Source organism: Felis catus, chromosome B1 (genome assembly GCF_018350175.1).
Source record: "Felis catus isolate Fca126 chromosome B1, F.catus_Fca126_mat1.0, whole genome shotgun sequence".
NCBI classification, from domain to species: Eukaryota; Metazoa; Chordata; class Mammalia; order Carnivora; family Felidae; genus Felis; species Felis catus.
The window spans coordinates 103451144-103464551 of record NC_058371.1 but is presented as its reverse complement, the minus strand read 5'-3'; the positions used below and the strand labels follow the sequence as shown (position 1 = coordinate 103464551).

The 13408-nt window shown below is 36.7% G+C and overlaps 1 protein-coding gene across 4 annotated transcripts in view; it reads right to left on the bottom strand.

The window, feature by feature from the left end:
* Positions 1-6115: 6115 nt before the first annotated feature.
* PRDM5 (PR/SET domain 5) overlaps positions 6116-13408 on the bottom strand; it is a 208600-nt gene continuing 201307 nt past the window's right edge. For 3 of the 4 annotated variants that reach the window (XM_023252841.2, XM_023252842.2, XM_023252840.2), the window contains one exon: positions 6116-8017. In XM_023252841.2, coding sequence (XP_023108609.1) covers positions 7853-8017 — 165 coding nt within the window. In that variant the 3' untranslated portion in view covers positions 6116-7852. The remainder of the gene's footprint in view (positions 8018-13408) is intronic. The other variant, XM_023252843.2, reaches the window with a different exon arrangement.

Genomic DNA, 13408 nt, shown 5'->3' with positions numbered 1-13408 from the left:
ATGTGTTTAAAGAGTAAAGATGGGGGCGCCTGGGTGGCGCAGTCGGTTAAGCGTCCGACTTCAGCCAGGTCACGATCTTGCGGTCCGTGAGTTCGAGCCCCGCGTCAGGCTCTGGGCTGATGGCTCAGAGCCTGGAGCCTGTTTCCGGTTCTGTGTCTCCCTCTCTCTCTGCCCCTCCCCCGTTCATGCTCTATCTCTCTCTGTCCCAAAAATAAATAAACGTTGAAAAAAAAAAATTTAAAAAAAAAAAAAGAGTAAAGATGTATTTACGTTCACTTGTGTATACTTGATTTAATTCATGAGTTTTGATGCATTTAAATTATTTTTAAGAGCCAGTTTTTGTTTTTGTTAGCAGAGTTTCATTTGAGCTATGTCATTTATTTATTTATTTTTAATTTTTTTTAACGTTTATTTATTTTTGAGACAGAGAGAGACAGAGCATGAACGGGGGAGGGCCAGAGAGAGGGAGACACAGAATCTGAAACAGGCTTCAGGCTCTGAGCTGTCAGCACAGAGCCTGACGCGGGGCTTGAACTCATGGACCGCAAGATCATGACCTGAGCCAAAGTCGGCCGCTCAACCGACTGAGCCACCCAGGCGCCCCGAGCTATGTCATTTAAAATATGAATAATATAATAAGGTTGTTGTTACCTATTTGAACATTTGGGTACTACTACTTTGTTAATAAAGAGGTAGGTAGCTCAAGTTTTATAAAATCAAAATTATTGTTTAGATTATTAGATAAGAGCAAGATGTGGTCTCAGCACAATAAAAAAAAAAAACACCTGATAATCTTGGCATTAATAAAAATAGCTTATTTATATGCTTGAGTCAAAAGGATGGGTAACTTTTATAATATGCTAAATTGATACAGTATACAAGAATTTTCAACAACATTCCCAAGTGAAATGCTTCTGTCATTGTGAATATGTCGATGATATACAATATAAATCTTATCTAATTTGACTTGTGACAGATTTTCTTCAAGATATGAGCTAGAATGTTGCAGAGTAATGGAAGTTTCTGACAGCATATACAAGATGATAAGGGAATTACCTGGAGGAACACTAGGGCAATATTATTTCTTGAACCCTAGTTATGTGCGAGGCATCCTTTGCAGAATTATATGCATTTTCTGATTTATTTCCCACAACAAAGCCAACGAGTAGATGCTATTAAATCCATTTCACTGTTAAGGAAATTAACATATATCAAATTCAGACTCAGAATTGGTATTGTGTAAGTGTGATGTGACTGATCTTCAGTAAGAGAGAAAGAGAAGTCAGGAGATGAGGGTTTAATCTCAGTGCTATAGAACATAAAAGTCTTAAGAAAGACATATGAATTCTTAAATTGCAATACCCTTACCTGAACTTTTAATTCCAATGTATCCGGTTTTAGAAGAGTATTATATTCCTGTCTATAGGACATACATTTTGAATTCCTCTTTAAATCCCCATGACTTTGTACCACCCTCTCAGGATCTGTATTAAGCCATAAGCTCCATGCCCTTTACTGAATTGGCATGATTAGGGGTATGAAATAGTTTTTATCGGTATAAAGCCAATTGGCTCAACTCACAAATTAGTCTAATAATACTCTAATCAAGTAAATTCATCTGTCCCAATTTCATATTTTATAGTCAGAGCAGAAAGGATACAACTTAATATCCTAAATATCATAATTTGAGTCCGGGAACAATACCAACTTGTCACTCTCAACTCTCCGAGCTCAGCTGAAGGTAAAACTGGAAACTACACTGAAGTAATGCAGCAGCTGAACAGCACAGGAAATGAATTCCACGTGGAAAGAGCAAGAAAGGCTCAAGGTGACACTCAGTGTGTTGCACTTGACACTGCTTTACTCTATTTCATGTTCTGAAGGATGCTGTGTACTGTAATACGCCAGGCAGAATTTGAGCTGCAAATGGTGATTTCACTAGTGTGGCAAATCTGATTATCCAAAATGTGAGGTCAGGAGAGGATTTCTTACATTTCAGTAATAAAACTAGACTTCAGGCAGTCAAAAGTAGTGACTGCTTATTTTCCACAAAATTTAATTTTTCACAAGTCCTCTTTACTATACGGAGTATTCCATACAGGATTCCTCAGTTTGCCAACTTAAAAATAAGTCTTAGAATCAACCAAATGTGGTATCACTCCCTATCTCCATACTTTTATGTTCCTACTTAGCATAGGAACTACATATTTTGCTTCGATTTCATAGATGTTAATTTCAGACCCCTTTTTCATCAAAGGCAATTTCAGCTTTCCAGATGCTGGCTAATACTTTAGAAAGAAAAAACTTGCAAGACTTGGAAGCCAATGCACTTCCATTTTTTTATGGGTTGCTTTGTCAAATATTAAAGGACAAACAGAGGATATACCGTTTCAACAACTAAATCCTGATAATGGTGGTGTATTTGTTCAGATTTCAACAGTTATACTTGCATCCGTGCTATCAAAGGCCCTGGAATATTTTTTAAGGAATACCTTTTGCCTAAAGCTGTGCATCAGTAGCTTCCTTGGGTCAGCGAGATCCATACAAAGGAGGGTCTTGGATTATGTCTACAATGTCAGGCTTTTATCAGATTTACACGTTGGCAATGATGAATTTCACATGTTGGTGTAAAGAGCCTATTTCTCCCTGAATACGGACTCCAATATCAGGCCAGCCTCCAGACGGAGGCTACATGAGATCCTGGGTAAGGGAGGGCAAATTCATCACCACAGACTGAAAAGCACACAGCTTCGTCGCACAGGATAAAAATGTGAAATCTTACCACAGGTTGTTTATTAGAAACACATCTAAAATTTACATATACTCACAGAACGGTTTTCAACAGAAGAATGGGGAGGCAGAGTATATCAGTCAAATACTATGCAAAAGATGTCAGACAAAATTAACTTTGAAGAAAAGGGCATTATTTGATATTCTCCAAGAAGGCAAAACTTAAAAAATGAAGTAATGGAATGTTTCAAGTGTCTCCTGTGAGCTAGGATTCTTTTCATTTTTATACGATTTTGTATAGGCAAATGGATTTGTGTGTTTGTGTGCTTTCCACGTGGAATTAATTCCTAATAAGTTTATAGTCTTTCTTGTTAGAAACAGTGATATTTCAGATGAACTCCTTTACATTAATTTAATCAAGTTTCAGTGGTCCCACGTCCTTTCTCAATTCTCAGCATATAAATTATCAACATTATTTAAAGTCTTAGTTTCCTCCTGCCATGTAATATGCCACAGTGGCATGAGCCCAAGGAATAAAATCTTATTCTCACTGCCTAAAGTTTTGCAGGATTGGAAGTTAAATACACCATCAAATATTTAAATATACTGTTTTGTAACAAATATAAACATTTGCATGGGGGAGGGGAAGGAAAAAAAGGTTAGAGAGGGAGGGAGCCAAAACATAACAGACTCTTAAAAACTGAGAACAAACTGAGGGTTGATGGGGTGTGGGAGGGAGGACAAGGTGGGTGATGGGTATTGAGGAGGGCACTTGTTGGGATGAGCACTGGGTGTTGTATGGAAACCAATTTGACAAGAAATTTCATATAAAAAAAACAAATATAATCATTTGTTTTACAGTACTGTGCTAAGCATTTTTTTAAGAGGAAGAAAATAAATATGGACATTGGATCAGTGGCACTATTTTAGTTTAAGATAGTTTTTGCACTTTGTACTATTTCATGAGCCTAGGAAACTTAGAATATTCTGACATGGCCCACACTGAGGGCTCCTGAGTTAGTTTTCTATTTTGTCACACAACAAATTAACAACCTGGGGAGATAACACAGTTTTGAGCCCAACGTAGTCAAAGGTATGAGAGTCAGCTCCAAAGAACTCATGCCTTAGCTGATTCTGAGAAATCAAAGTTATATGAATGCATCATCTCCACATCCACTTGTTGGACACTTGATGATGATGATGATGATGGTTTTTGATTCTTGGAGACCTCACAAGATTGGGGCAACACCAAGATGATAAAACACTGCTTTTGAGAAAAGGAATACCTAAAACAGCTGTAACTTTTATCATGCTTATATTATAAGCGAACTTCAGGATATTTTTGTGAACTTCAGGATATTTTTGTGAACTTCAGGATATTTTTGCTCAGAGATGATACTATAAATCAGATTTCTTTTGTTTTTAATGATGTTCCTTTTTACATGTTGTGTGTGTATGACCAACAGTGAGATGAGATGTAAGGAAATGGTTTTTTCTTATTGTCCTGAGACCAACTCGGCTTAACTTCAGACATATTTGCCAGATCTAGAAATGCTTAGAATTAAACCATAAAAGCATGAAGCCTCGGAGTAAGAGCAATTATGTTTTCTTCTTTCATAAAAAACAAATTTAAAATTTTCACTTGGATTTTACTATAGAACTGTGCTAGTTATAGTTTTATAGTAAAATACAATGCTCACACCAACTGTGACAGTGATTTATACAGATTCCTAAAAAAATGCTACTGAAGTTCTGCTACATTTACAATGCTACATTTGTATACACAATATGTATACAATATGAATGATACAATGATGAAATCTTACAGTTTCAAAAAGGCACATTTCCACCTACCCACCCATCTCCATATATTCACAACCACAAGATGAGCTTTAATAAGGAAAATTTAGGTTAGTGAAGGAAAAAATGAATATTTCCAGTACCTATCTTTTTCCTTCCTTCCTTTCCAGCTTTGACAGATATAGCAGTACATAAAATTTAACGCACAAATTAAGGTTGGAAGACCTGTAATCTACGTTCACACCCATTGAGTTGGCTGCAAAAGATCAGAAGAATTGAGCAAAGTAATCGCTGTAAAGCACTGAATAAAAGTGATCTTCTGCAGACTCACAGACACACACAATGTAAGAAATATGTTTCTTAAAAGCAGCATTTTAACTATCCTGTATATTAACCCCAATAATGAATCACTAATGAACACTTTTACACTGCAACTGTTGAGCATGATTAATCAATCAAGTTTCCCATATAGTCAAAAAAAAAAAAAAAAGAAAAAGAAAAAAAAAGAAAAAAGAAAAAAAGAAAAACAAAGAAATGAGAAGGAACATCCTATAAGCCAGTGATTGTGAAACAAGAAGGAATTCAGGGGCACCTGGGTGGCTCAGTTGGTAAAGCATCCGAATCCTGATTTCGGCTCAGGTCATGATCTCACAGTTTGAGAGTTCGAGCCCTGCACTGGGCTCCGTGCTATACTGGTGGAGATCCTGCTTAGGATTCTCTCTCTCTTCCCCACCCCCCGCCCCGCCCGCTACTCCCACATGCTCTCTCTCCCCCTCTCAAAATAAATAAATAAACTTAAAGAAAAAGTTTCAAAAAAATTTAAAAAGAAGGAATTCAAGATATGTAAATATTGTAAATGTTAATACACAAGTATAATGATTTTAAGAGGATGTCTGAACCCACCGATGTTATTGAATACCTCTTAAAATTATGTAGCCTTGACTTCATGGGCACCTGATAGCTTGGCCTGTTCCCAAGAAAGCACTTGAGCCATAATCTTTTACAGCAGAAAAGCAGAGAAAGACACTTCAAAGTGGGTACGTGTACTCCCATTTGCCAACAGGACTTTTCCTCTGTCACTATTTATGTTCTTAATTTCTCAATGAAACCTAAAAAAAAATCAATTCTCATCTTTTTGCTATTACTGAGTGATTTAAAAGTTGCACGACACGAATGCTAATATATTTGAAATGCTTATAAGTAGTAATATTTCGGTAAATGTAACAGCACACAAAGAGTTTTCTAAGAACTTCTTTTGATTTCAGTGCTTTGAAAAGACAAGACTGGGGACCAGTAGGTTTTTCTACATTATCTTCCAGAGTTTCCTTGACTACGAACCTTCAGCCTGATAAGGTCCAGCACCTCTTTCTCATCAGTTTATTCTGCAACATGGCAACAACATGGTTTTAAGGGTAATTTCCAATTAGAGCAGATCTGTAAACTGTGAGTCACTGAGATTATACAAAATTGGTATTTGGCTTCCTTTCAAGTTTCAGATTCATCACACAACGGTGTGATTACCATACAGAGGAGGTAGCATCAAAAGAAATGAGCAGAATGTGTTTAAATAATACACACTACCAAATTTTACAGCTGGCCTTTTATATTCAAATGATATTAAGCACACTGTTGTGTTCAATTGAAAACATTTTAGATCTAAAAATATACTGTTGAAACAAATGACATAGTGAGAAACAAGACCAAAATCTATTTTTATAAAATACAGTCTATAATTTTCAGATATAAAAATGCTACATATAACCATACTTAGATATCTTCTAAATTATAATCTGATTTATATTTTTAAACATTATCTCTGGTGAGTTTCAAATTTAGTATTTTTACAGAGTTTAAATCTCTATATTGAATCTTTATGCTTCTTTTTAAAACTGGAACTGAGCAAAAACATAATTCTAAAACAAGATTCCTGACTTCAAAGAACTGTGTCTTCAGATAACCTTTCTTCTTAAGTTGGAACCAATTTCCTTAAAGTTATACTTCCTCTCCTTTGAGCTCTAAGTAGAAAAATTCATGATTTGGACTTCATTTTGACTTTCTTCTGGTTTTTGGATTCCTTTATGCTATTCTGACATCACTAATGCATCTTATCATATCTTCCCCCAAAGCAAGTTGCTCATTGTATGTTGCTCTCAAGTATTTTATTGAAATATAACCCAACAGAAGAAATTACACTTCTTGCTTCAATTTCCCTTAATCAATGATAATTCCAATCATAACAATAGCTGGATTTGTATTTTTTATTCTGGATTCCTAATTACACAGAACAATTGAGGGTAATTCAAAAGTGTTTCAGAATCACCTACTGCCTGGATTCTGGAAAACGTCTTTTGTGAAACAGAATGTTAATGCTCTGAGGACTCTATTACAGCTGTGCCAACATGTTCTGTGCACTTTGATGGAATGAGAAGATAAAAGGCTAGGTTCACCATAACTAATATTGCAATGCCACTATGTGCTGACACTCCTGTCAGTCAACAAATATTGAGAGCCTATTTCGTTTTAATTTTTAGTTGTATGCATTTGTATATTGTTAATTTCTAAAGATGACTGGTATAAACTTAGGAGAATCAGCTTGATATATACTTAAGGTATATGGTCATTTTTATGAAGATCTTATGAAAGTACTATAGACCATGAATGTCTGCATCTAAGTGATTAGAGGAGATAATGTTTCGAAGAATTATCTAAAATGAGCAATATTTCAATAGATGCTTTAGTTCTTAAATACTTCCTTATTTTAAACTGACCTGTTGTAGAGAGCTATAAATAACATCAACTTTTGGTCTGTTTCACAAAATAGCAAGTTTTATCCTATATCATGCTTGATACTTTAAAAACCCTTGACCTTATCCTCATCTGTATGAAATATTTTGGTATATTAATTTCTTTCTGGATAAATCAGTAATAACCAGTATGTGCGTGCATGCACACACACAGATAACAATAAAATAAAAAGGCCTAATAAAGAGTATGTTAGTAAACTTCTTTACAGAGAGGTAGCCAACATGGAAAGCCATGAGTCCTTTTTCCATTTTATAAAACAGAGCATAAGTAGTATTTTGCAAGGCTACAAAGTTGTTTTTTTTCTATTTGTACCATTTTTTGGTAAAAGTAGGAATTTCTTTCTTTCCTTTTTTTTTTTTTTTTTGCATATGCACCTACGAACTCTAAAGGTAGGCAAATAAGAACTATGAGACCAGTGGATTACTTTTGTCTACTTCTGCTATGCTAATCAGGTGAGAGAAATCTGGGTTTCATATTAGGAGCCCTTCTGAACGGTTTAATTCCTTTACAGCTACCATTAGCTGTCAGCTTCGCCATGGATATTGTCCATGTGCACTTTGAGGTAGTCATTCCTTGTAAACTTCTTATGGCAAAACTGGCATTCTGCCAGGGGACGATTGGGATTGTGAGTCATCTTGTGTCGGATCAGCATTTTCTTCAGGCTAAAAGCCAAGTCACAAACCTAGAAAAGACCCAAAGACACCAATTGTATTATGCTGAAAAACCTGAAAATATGCCAACCTATCACGTACACAACACACATTATGCATGTTCCTACTGTTAAGTATGCACTGACAGGCATAAGAACAAAAATTCCTAGAAATAAATGGAATTTAACATCCCAACTAAAGGGTAAAGAAAAATAATTACAGTTCCCAAGAGCTGTTTGCATCTAGTGTGTGTCCTCTATACCCTAACCACCCTCCCTTCCTCTCTACTGCTATATTTAAACATGTCTAGATAAACAACTCCCTGGGAACAATATCTTTCTCCCCATGATGGAGTGTATTGACATTTTCATATTAAACCCCTTAAACAAAATGCCTAATGGCCCAGAGGGCATCTCCCTGTTTGACATAAATAGCACAAGACTTGTCTCTCCAGTGATCCCTTCCATTTAGCCCCATTTGAGAAGTGAAAGGTTAATGCTGCTTTAAGCATCCTAAGTGGAAGTTTACTACCCACAATTCTGATTCTTTATTTCTTATCATATACACTCATTTAACTAGGGAATCTAACATGTTAACTTCATATAAGCTCTGCCACATTGCCACCTGGCCCAACAAATATGAACAGTCCAATAATTAAAATATTAAATTAACACAGAAGATGTAAGGTCCTCCTGCCTCAGTACTTTCCCACTTCTCTTTATGTAGCTTCCTCTCACTCATTCTTCAGGGAAGCCTGTATGATCTGTGGGCCAGAAGTCCTCTGTTAAGTGCTTTCATGGTAGCCTTTGCTTTTCCTTTATAATACCTACTTTAAATATAATTAGTTACTAGATAATTCCTTTAAATGTCTGTTTCCTTGCAAGTCTAAGAAACATGATAGTAAGAGTTAGAATTCTGTAAATATTTGTTGACTTAAAGAAAGATAGATACATGTTTGATAGATAGGTAAAACCCCTAAGAGCCATATAAGTATGTCAAAAACTATCGAATAATTCTAGAAAAATCAAGCAAGGTGACTATGGAGATTATTTTCAAGTGAAACTCTAAACTTCTAAATTGTTTTTTTATAAAATTTGTTAAAATCGATTATCATAAATAGCACAGAATTAAAATGTATCCCTTATTTTCTATTTCTCTGGCTCCTTCTCTAAAACCCATGTAATGAACAATAGATACCAAATTTTTCATTGGCTTCCCACTGAAATTAGATTCAAAATAAATTTCTTAGCATGCTTGAAAGGCTCATCAATTTGCTCTCCAACTTCACTGGTACCCTTTCTTTCTCACTATGCTTCAGCTCCACCTGCCTTTTTACCTCCCCTAATACCCAGGCTCATTCTCACCTACAGGCCTTGATTTGTACTGTTCCTTGAGCCTGGAATGTTCTCTTCCCCATGGCTGACTCCTTCTCCTCTTTTAGGTTACTTAGGGTTACTTTTTCAGAGACTTCTTCCTTGAGTATTCCTTTATCTCTTTTTAAATTGTTTCCAGTCTTTATCATAAAATGCAATTAGATATTTATTTAGGTTTAGTTATTCAATGTCAATACCCCACAGGAATGTTGAGTTCTGTGAGCACAGGGGACCTGATATCTTGTTCACTATTTCATTTCAGTGTCTGGCCCAGGGACTAGGTTGAAGGGCTAACATCAGCTTTCATTATGTGCCAGGAAGCACTCTGTGCAACTTATAAAAAATTCACTCGTGTAATCCTCACCTCACCCTTTTAGGCAGATATTAATACTATAAATTCCATTCTATAGAAGGAAACTGACATTCACTTCAGTGTCTCAAGCAGGTTACCCAAGGTCATAGAACTAGGAAGTGGTTTCTGGGGTTTAAACCCAAACAGTCAGGGTTCAGAGTTTTTGTAACCCCAAGGACCAACTATTATTAAAAGCTCAAACTTCAAACAAAGATATGTAAGCTGATTGTACTTTTTCCACTTGTCTGGCTGATACAATTTTTAAGAAATAAAAACCTCTTTGGAAAAATAAAGGAGGTTCTCAGTTCAGCTCACCAGTGTATTGTGAGAGACACAAAATTCAAGTTCATTTACACAGTCACCATGGGAAAATTACAGCAGCAGCAAGCTAGAGAAATGGAAGGGAAGTAAAACAAGGTGCTAAAGTCATTGACAATGGCTCTCATATAGGGAGTCCTAGAAGCTCCATATAGGAGATGGGATGGGAACAACCCAACAGATTTTTGAACGAGGGTCAGGTAGAGGATTCAATGTCAGTAGAGAGCAGGTGATGTCACAGTTGTGAAAGTGACTACCTAGACATTAAAAGCTATGTTTTTATGAACTTAAATGTAGTCACTAAGAGACTTCAAACTGATGTTCTGTATAAATCAGCCAACTGTAAGGACATTCATGGTCATTTTAATATTAGGGGAAAGCAAGGAATAATTCAAATAGTGTAACAGGGATGCTTCCTCTTCTTCCTTTCCACCTGAGATTCTTATCCAATCCTTCAACCTACTCCAAATTAGTATTAATTCACAAGCAAAAGAATAGGAAAATATTTAATCTTTTTCTAGGCTAGAGGTAAACTGATTTTGTTTTAAAATGAAGTAAAACAACACATTTAATAGAACATACCTTGAGAGATAATACTAGAACACGATACAAACATCTTACAGTAACAAATATTTATCACATACAATGTGCCTGCCACTTCAGTTAGAAACAGAATGACAAAGAGTCTTGTCCTGTCCTGTGAAGTCCAGAGTCCTAAGGAGAAATATTTTCATGTCATGAACATAATTCTAGAAGAAGGAATAGGAGAGTACAATTAAGTCTTCCTGGATGTATGAGGGTTGTCATGTCATAAGGTGGGAAATGATATTCTGGGGAGAGGGAAGAGAAGGTGCACAGGCATAGAGCTGTAAAAAGCAAAGCTCATGTGAGGAAGTAAAAACAGTTCCCTAAGGCTGAAGAAACAGAATATTAGAGAAATAAATTGAAATCAATCAATCAATCAATCAATAAGAGAATCAACTTGAAAAAGAAGTTAGTGTTAAAGTCTGGACAACGCCCTACTTCAGTGCAGGTCACAATCTTGCAATTTGTGAGTTTGAGCCCCACATCAGTCTCTGTGCTGACGGCTAAGAGCCTGGAGCCTGCTTCGGATTCTGTGTCTCCCTCTCTCTCTCTGCGCCTCCCCCACTTGCGCGCTCTCTTTCTCTCTCTCTCTCAAAAGTAAATAAACATTAAAAAAAGTTGGAGGCTAGAGCCAAACCCTGGTAATCATAATAAGAAACTGGAAGTATATTCTGCAAGTGGTGGGGATTTATTAAAGGATTCTAAATAGAGACTAACACCCAAATATCATTTAGTCAGCAAGCTTGAGAGTATGAAACTGGGGGCAGCAAGGCCAATGTTATTATTACACTTCAAGCCAGAAATGATTTGGATACGAACTAAAGACAGCAATCATTGATTCCTTTATTCATTCTTTCAAAAACCTTCATTAAGTGCCTCTTATATGCCAGGCATAGTTCTTGGCCTGAAGATCCAGCAGTGAACAACAAAGAAGAAGAAGAAGAAGAAAAAAAAAAAAACAAAACAACACCTCTGTTGTCATTAAGCTTAAAATACATGATAAATAATTAAACAAGCAAATATGTAATATATCAAGTGGATATAAGTGCCGTGAAGGAGAAGAAGAATATGGGGTGAAGGTTAAGAAAGTAATAGAAATAAGAGAGTACAGAACTGAAATAAGTACAGGAGAAGGCCATAAAGTTCTCTGAGAAGGGTGTCCCAGATCAGGGAAGCAGCAAATACAAAGACATATTCATTGGAATATGCTTTGTTTGTCTGAAAAATGGCAATGAAGTGATGTGGTCAGAGTGAGGTGAAGGTGGTAGAGAGGTCAGTGCTTGGGGCAGGAGGGTTGGGGGTGCAGGTCTGTAAGGACTTTCAGATCATGGTAAACTTTGGTTTTCACTCTAAATGGGATAGACCGCCACTGGAAGGCTTGAGCAAATGAGTAAATATATAGTCTCTACATATATAATATATAAAACCTGACAAAGGTTCTAAAAAGGACACTCTGGGTGGTAAGCTTAAGACTCTGTCAGGAGCAAAGACAGGATAAATTAAGAAACTGTTTCATTATTCAAGGAGACTAAGCCGGTAGCTGGGCAGATGTGAAAAGTGTTCAGATTCTCCATTTATTTTAAATATAGAGCCAACTGAATTTGCTACTGGACTGGATATCAGGAGTGAGAAAAAGAGAGGAGTGAAGGTGGCAGTGGAGATTTAGAGGAAGAAAGATTTTCAGGAATTACTGTGTCTGAATGGCAGGTACATGAGCTTGAACCCTCGAATCCTGACTCGGCCAATTAGAAGTGGAAGGAAAGAGACAAGTCACACACTTCAGTGAGCCTCAGTTGTTTTATATAGGTGGAAATAACACCTAGATATTTCTGGGTTGTAGTGAAGATCAGAGAGAATATATATAAACTGGATCACTGTGTCTTCCCCACAATAGAAGCTTGACTAGTTGATGCTATTGGTCATGGCTTAAGGAAAAAAAAAAGTGTCTGGCATGAGAATCAGAGCTTTGGTTTTGGTTATTTGGAGATGGTGAAGCCCTCAGAAAGATGTATAGGTTTTTTTTAAGTTTATTTATTTATTTTGAGAGAGAGAAAGAGAGAGGAAGGAGGAAAGAGAGAGAGAGAGAGAGAGAGGATGCCAAGGAGACTCCACGCTGTCAGCATGGACCCAGATGTGGGGTTCGATCTTACAAACTGTGATATCATGACCTGAACAGAAATCAAGAGTCCAAAGCTTAACCAACTGAACCATTCAGGAGACCCAGAGAGATGTATAGTTAAAGGGAATATGTTGAGCAACTAAGCTGGCTGGGGAAATATTGATTTCAGTAAGGAATATAGGAGAGAAGTCTCTTAAAATTTTTTTAAATGTGTATTTATTTTTGAGAGAGAGAGAGAGAGAGAGTGAGTGAGAGTGAGAACAAGCTGGGGAGGAGCAGAGAGAGGGAGACACAGAATCCGAAGCAGGCTCCAGGCTCTGAGATGTCAGCACAGTGCCTGAGACAGGGCTTGAATGGACAAGCCATGAGATCATGACCTGAGCTGAAGTTGGACACTAAAATGAGTAAGTTACCCAGGTGCCCCAGGGGAAATGTCTTACAGGTGGCTCAAAATATCTGCCTAGAGTTCAAAAGGGAGATCGAGGCAGGAGAAAGAGAGATTTGGAAGTCATCACCATAGGGATAGTAGCAAAGATACTTACAGTTCAATAGCTATGGCATGCTCAGGGAGCTGTACACATGGAATGACTGTGCCTAAGGGGCTAGTGTTGATGAGTGAAGCGGTATTTGAGAAAAATTGTAAAGAACTGAGATCAACATGTATCAGTTTCTTCTT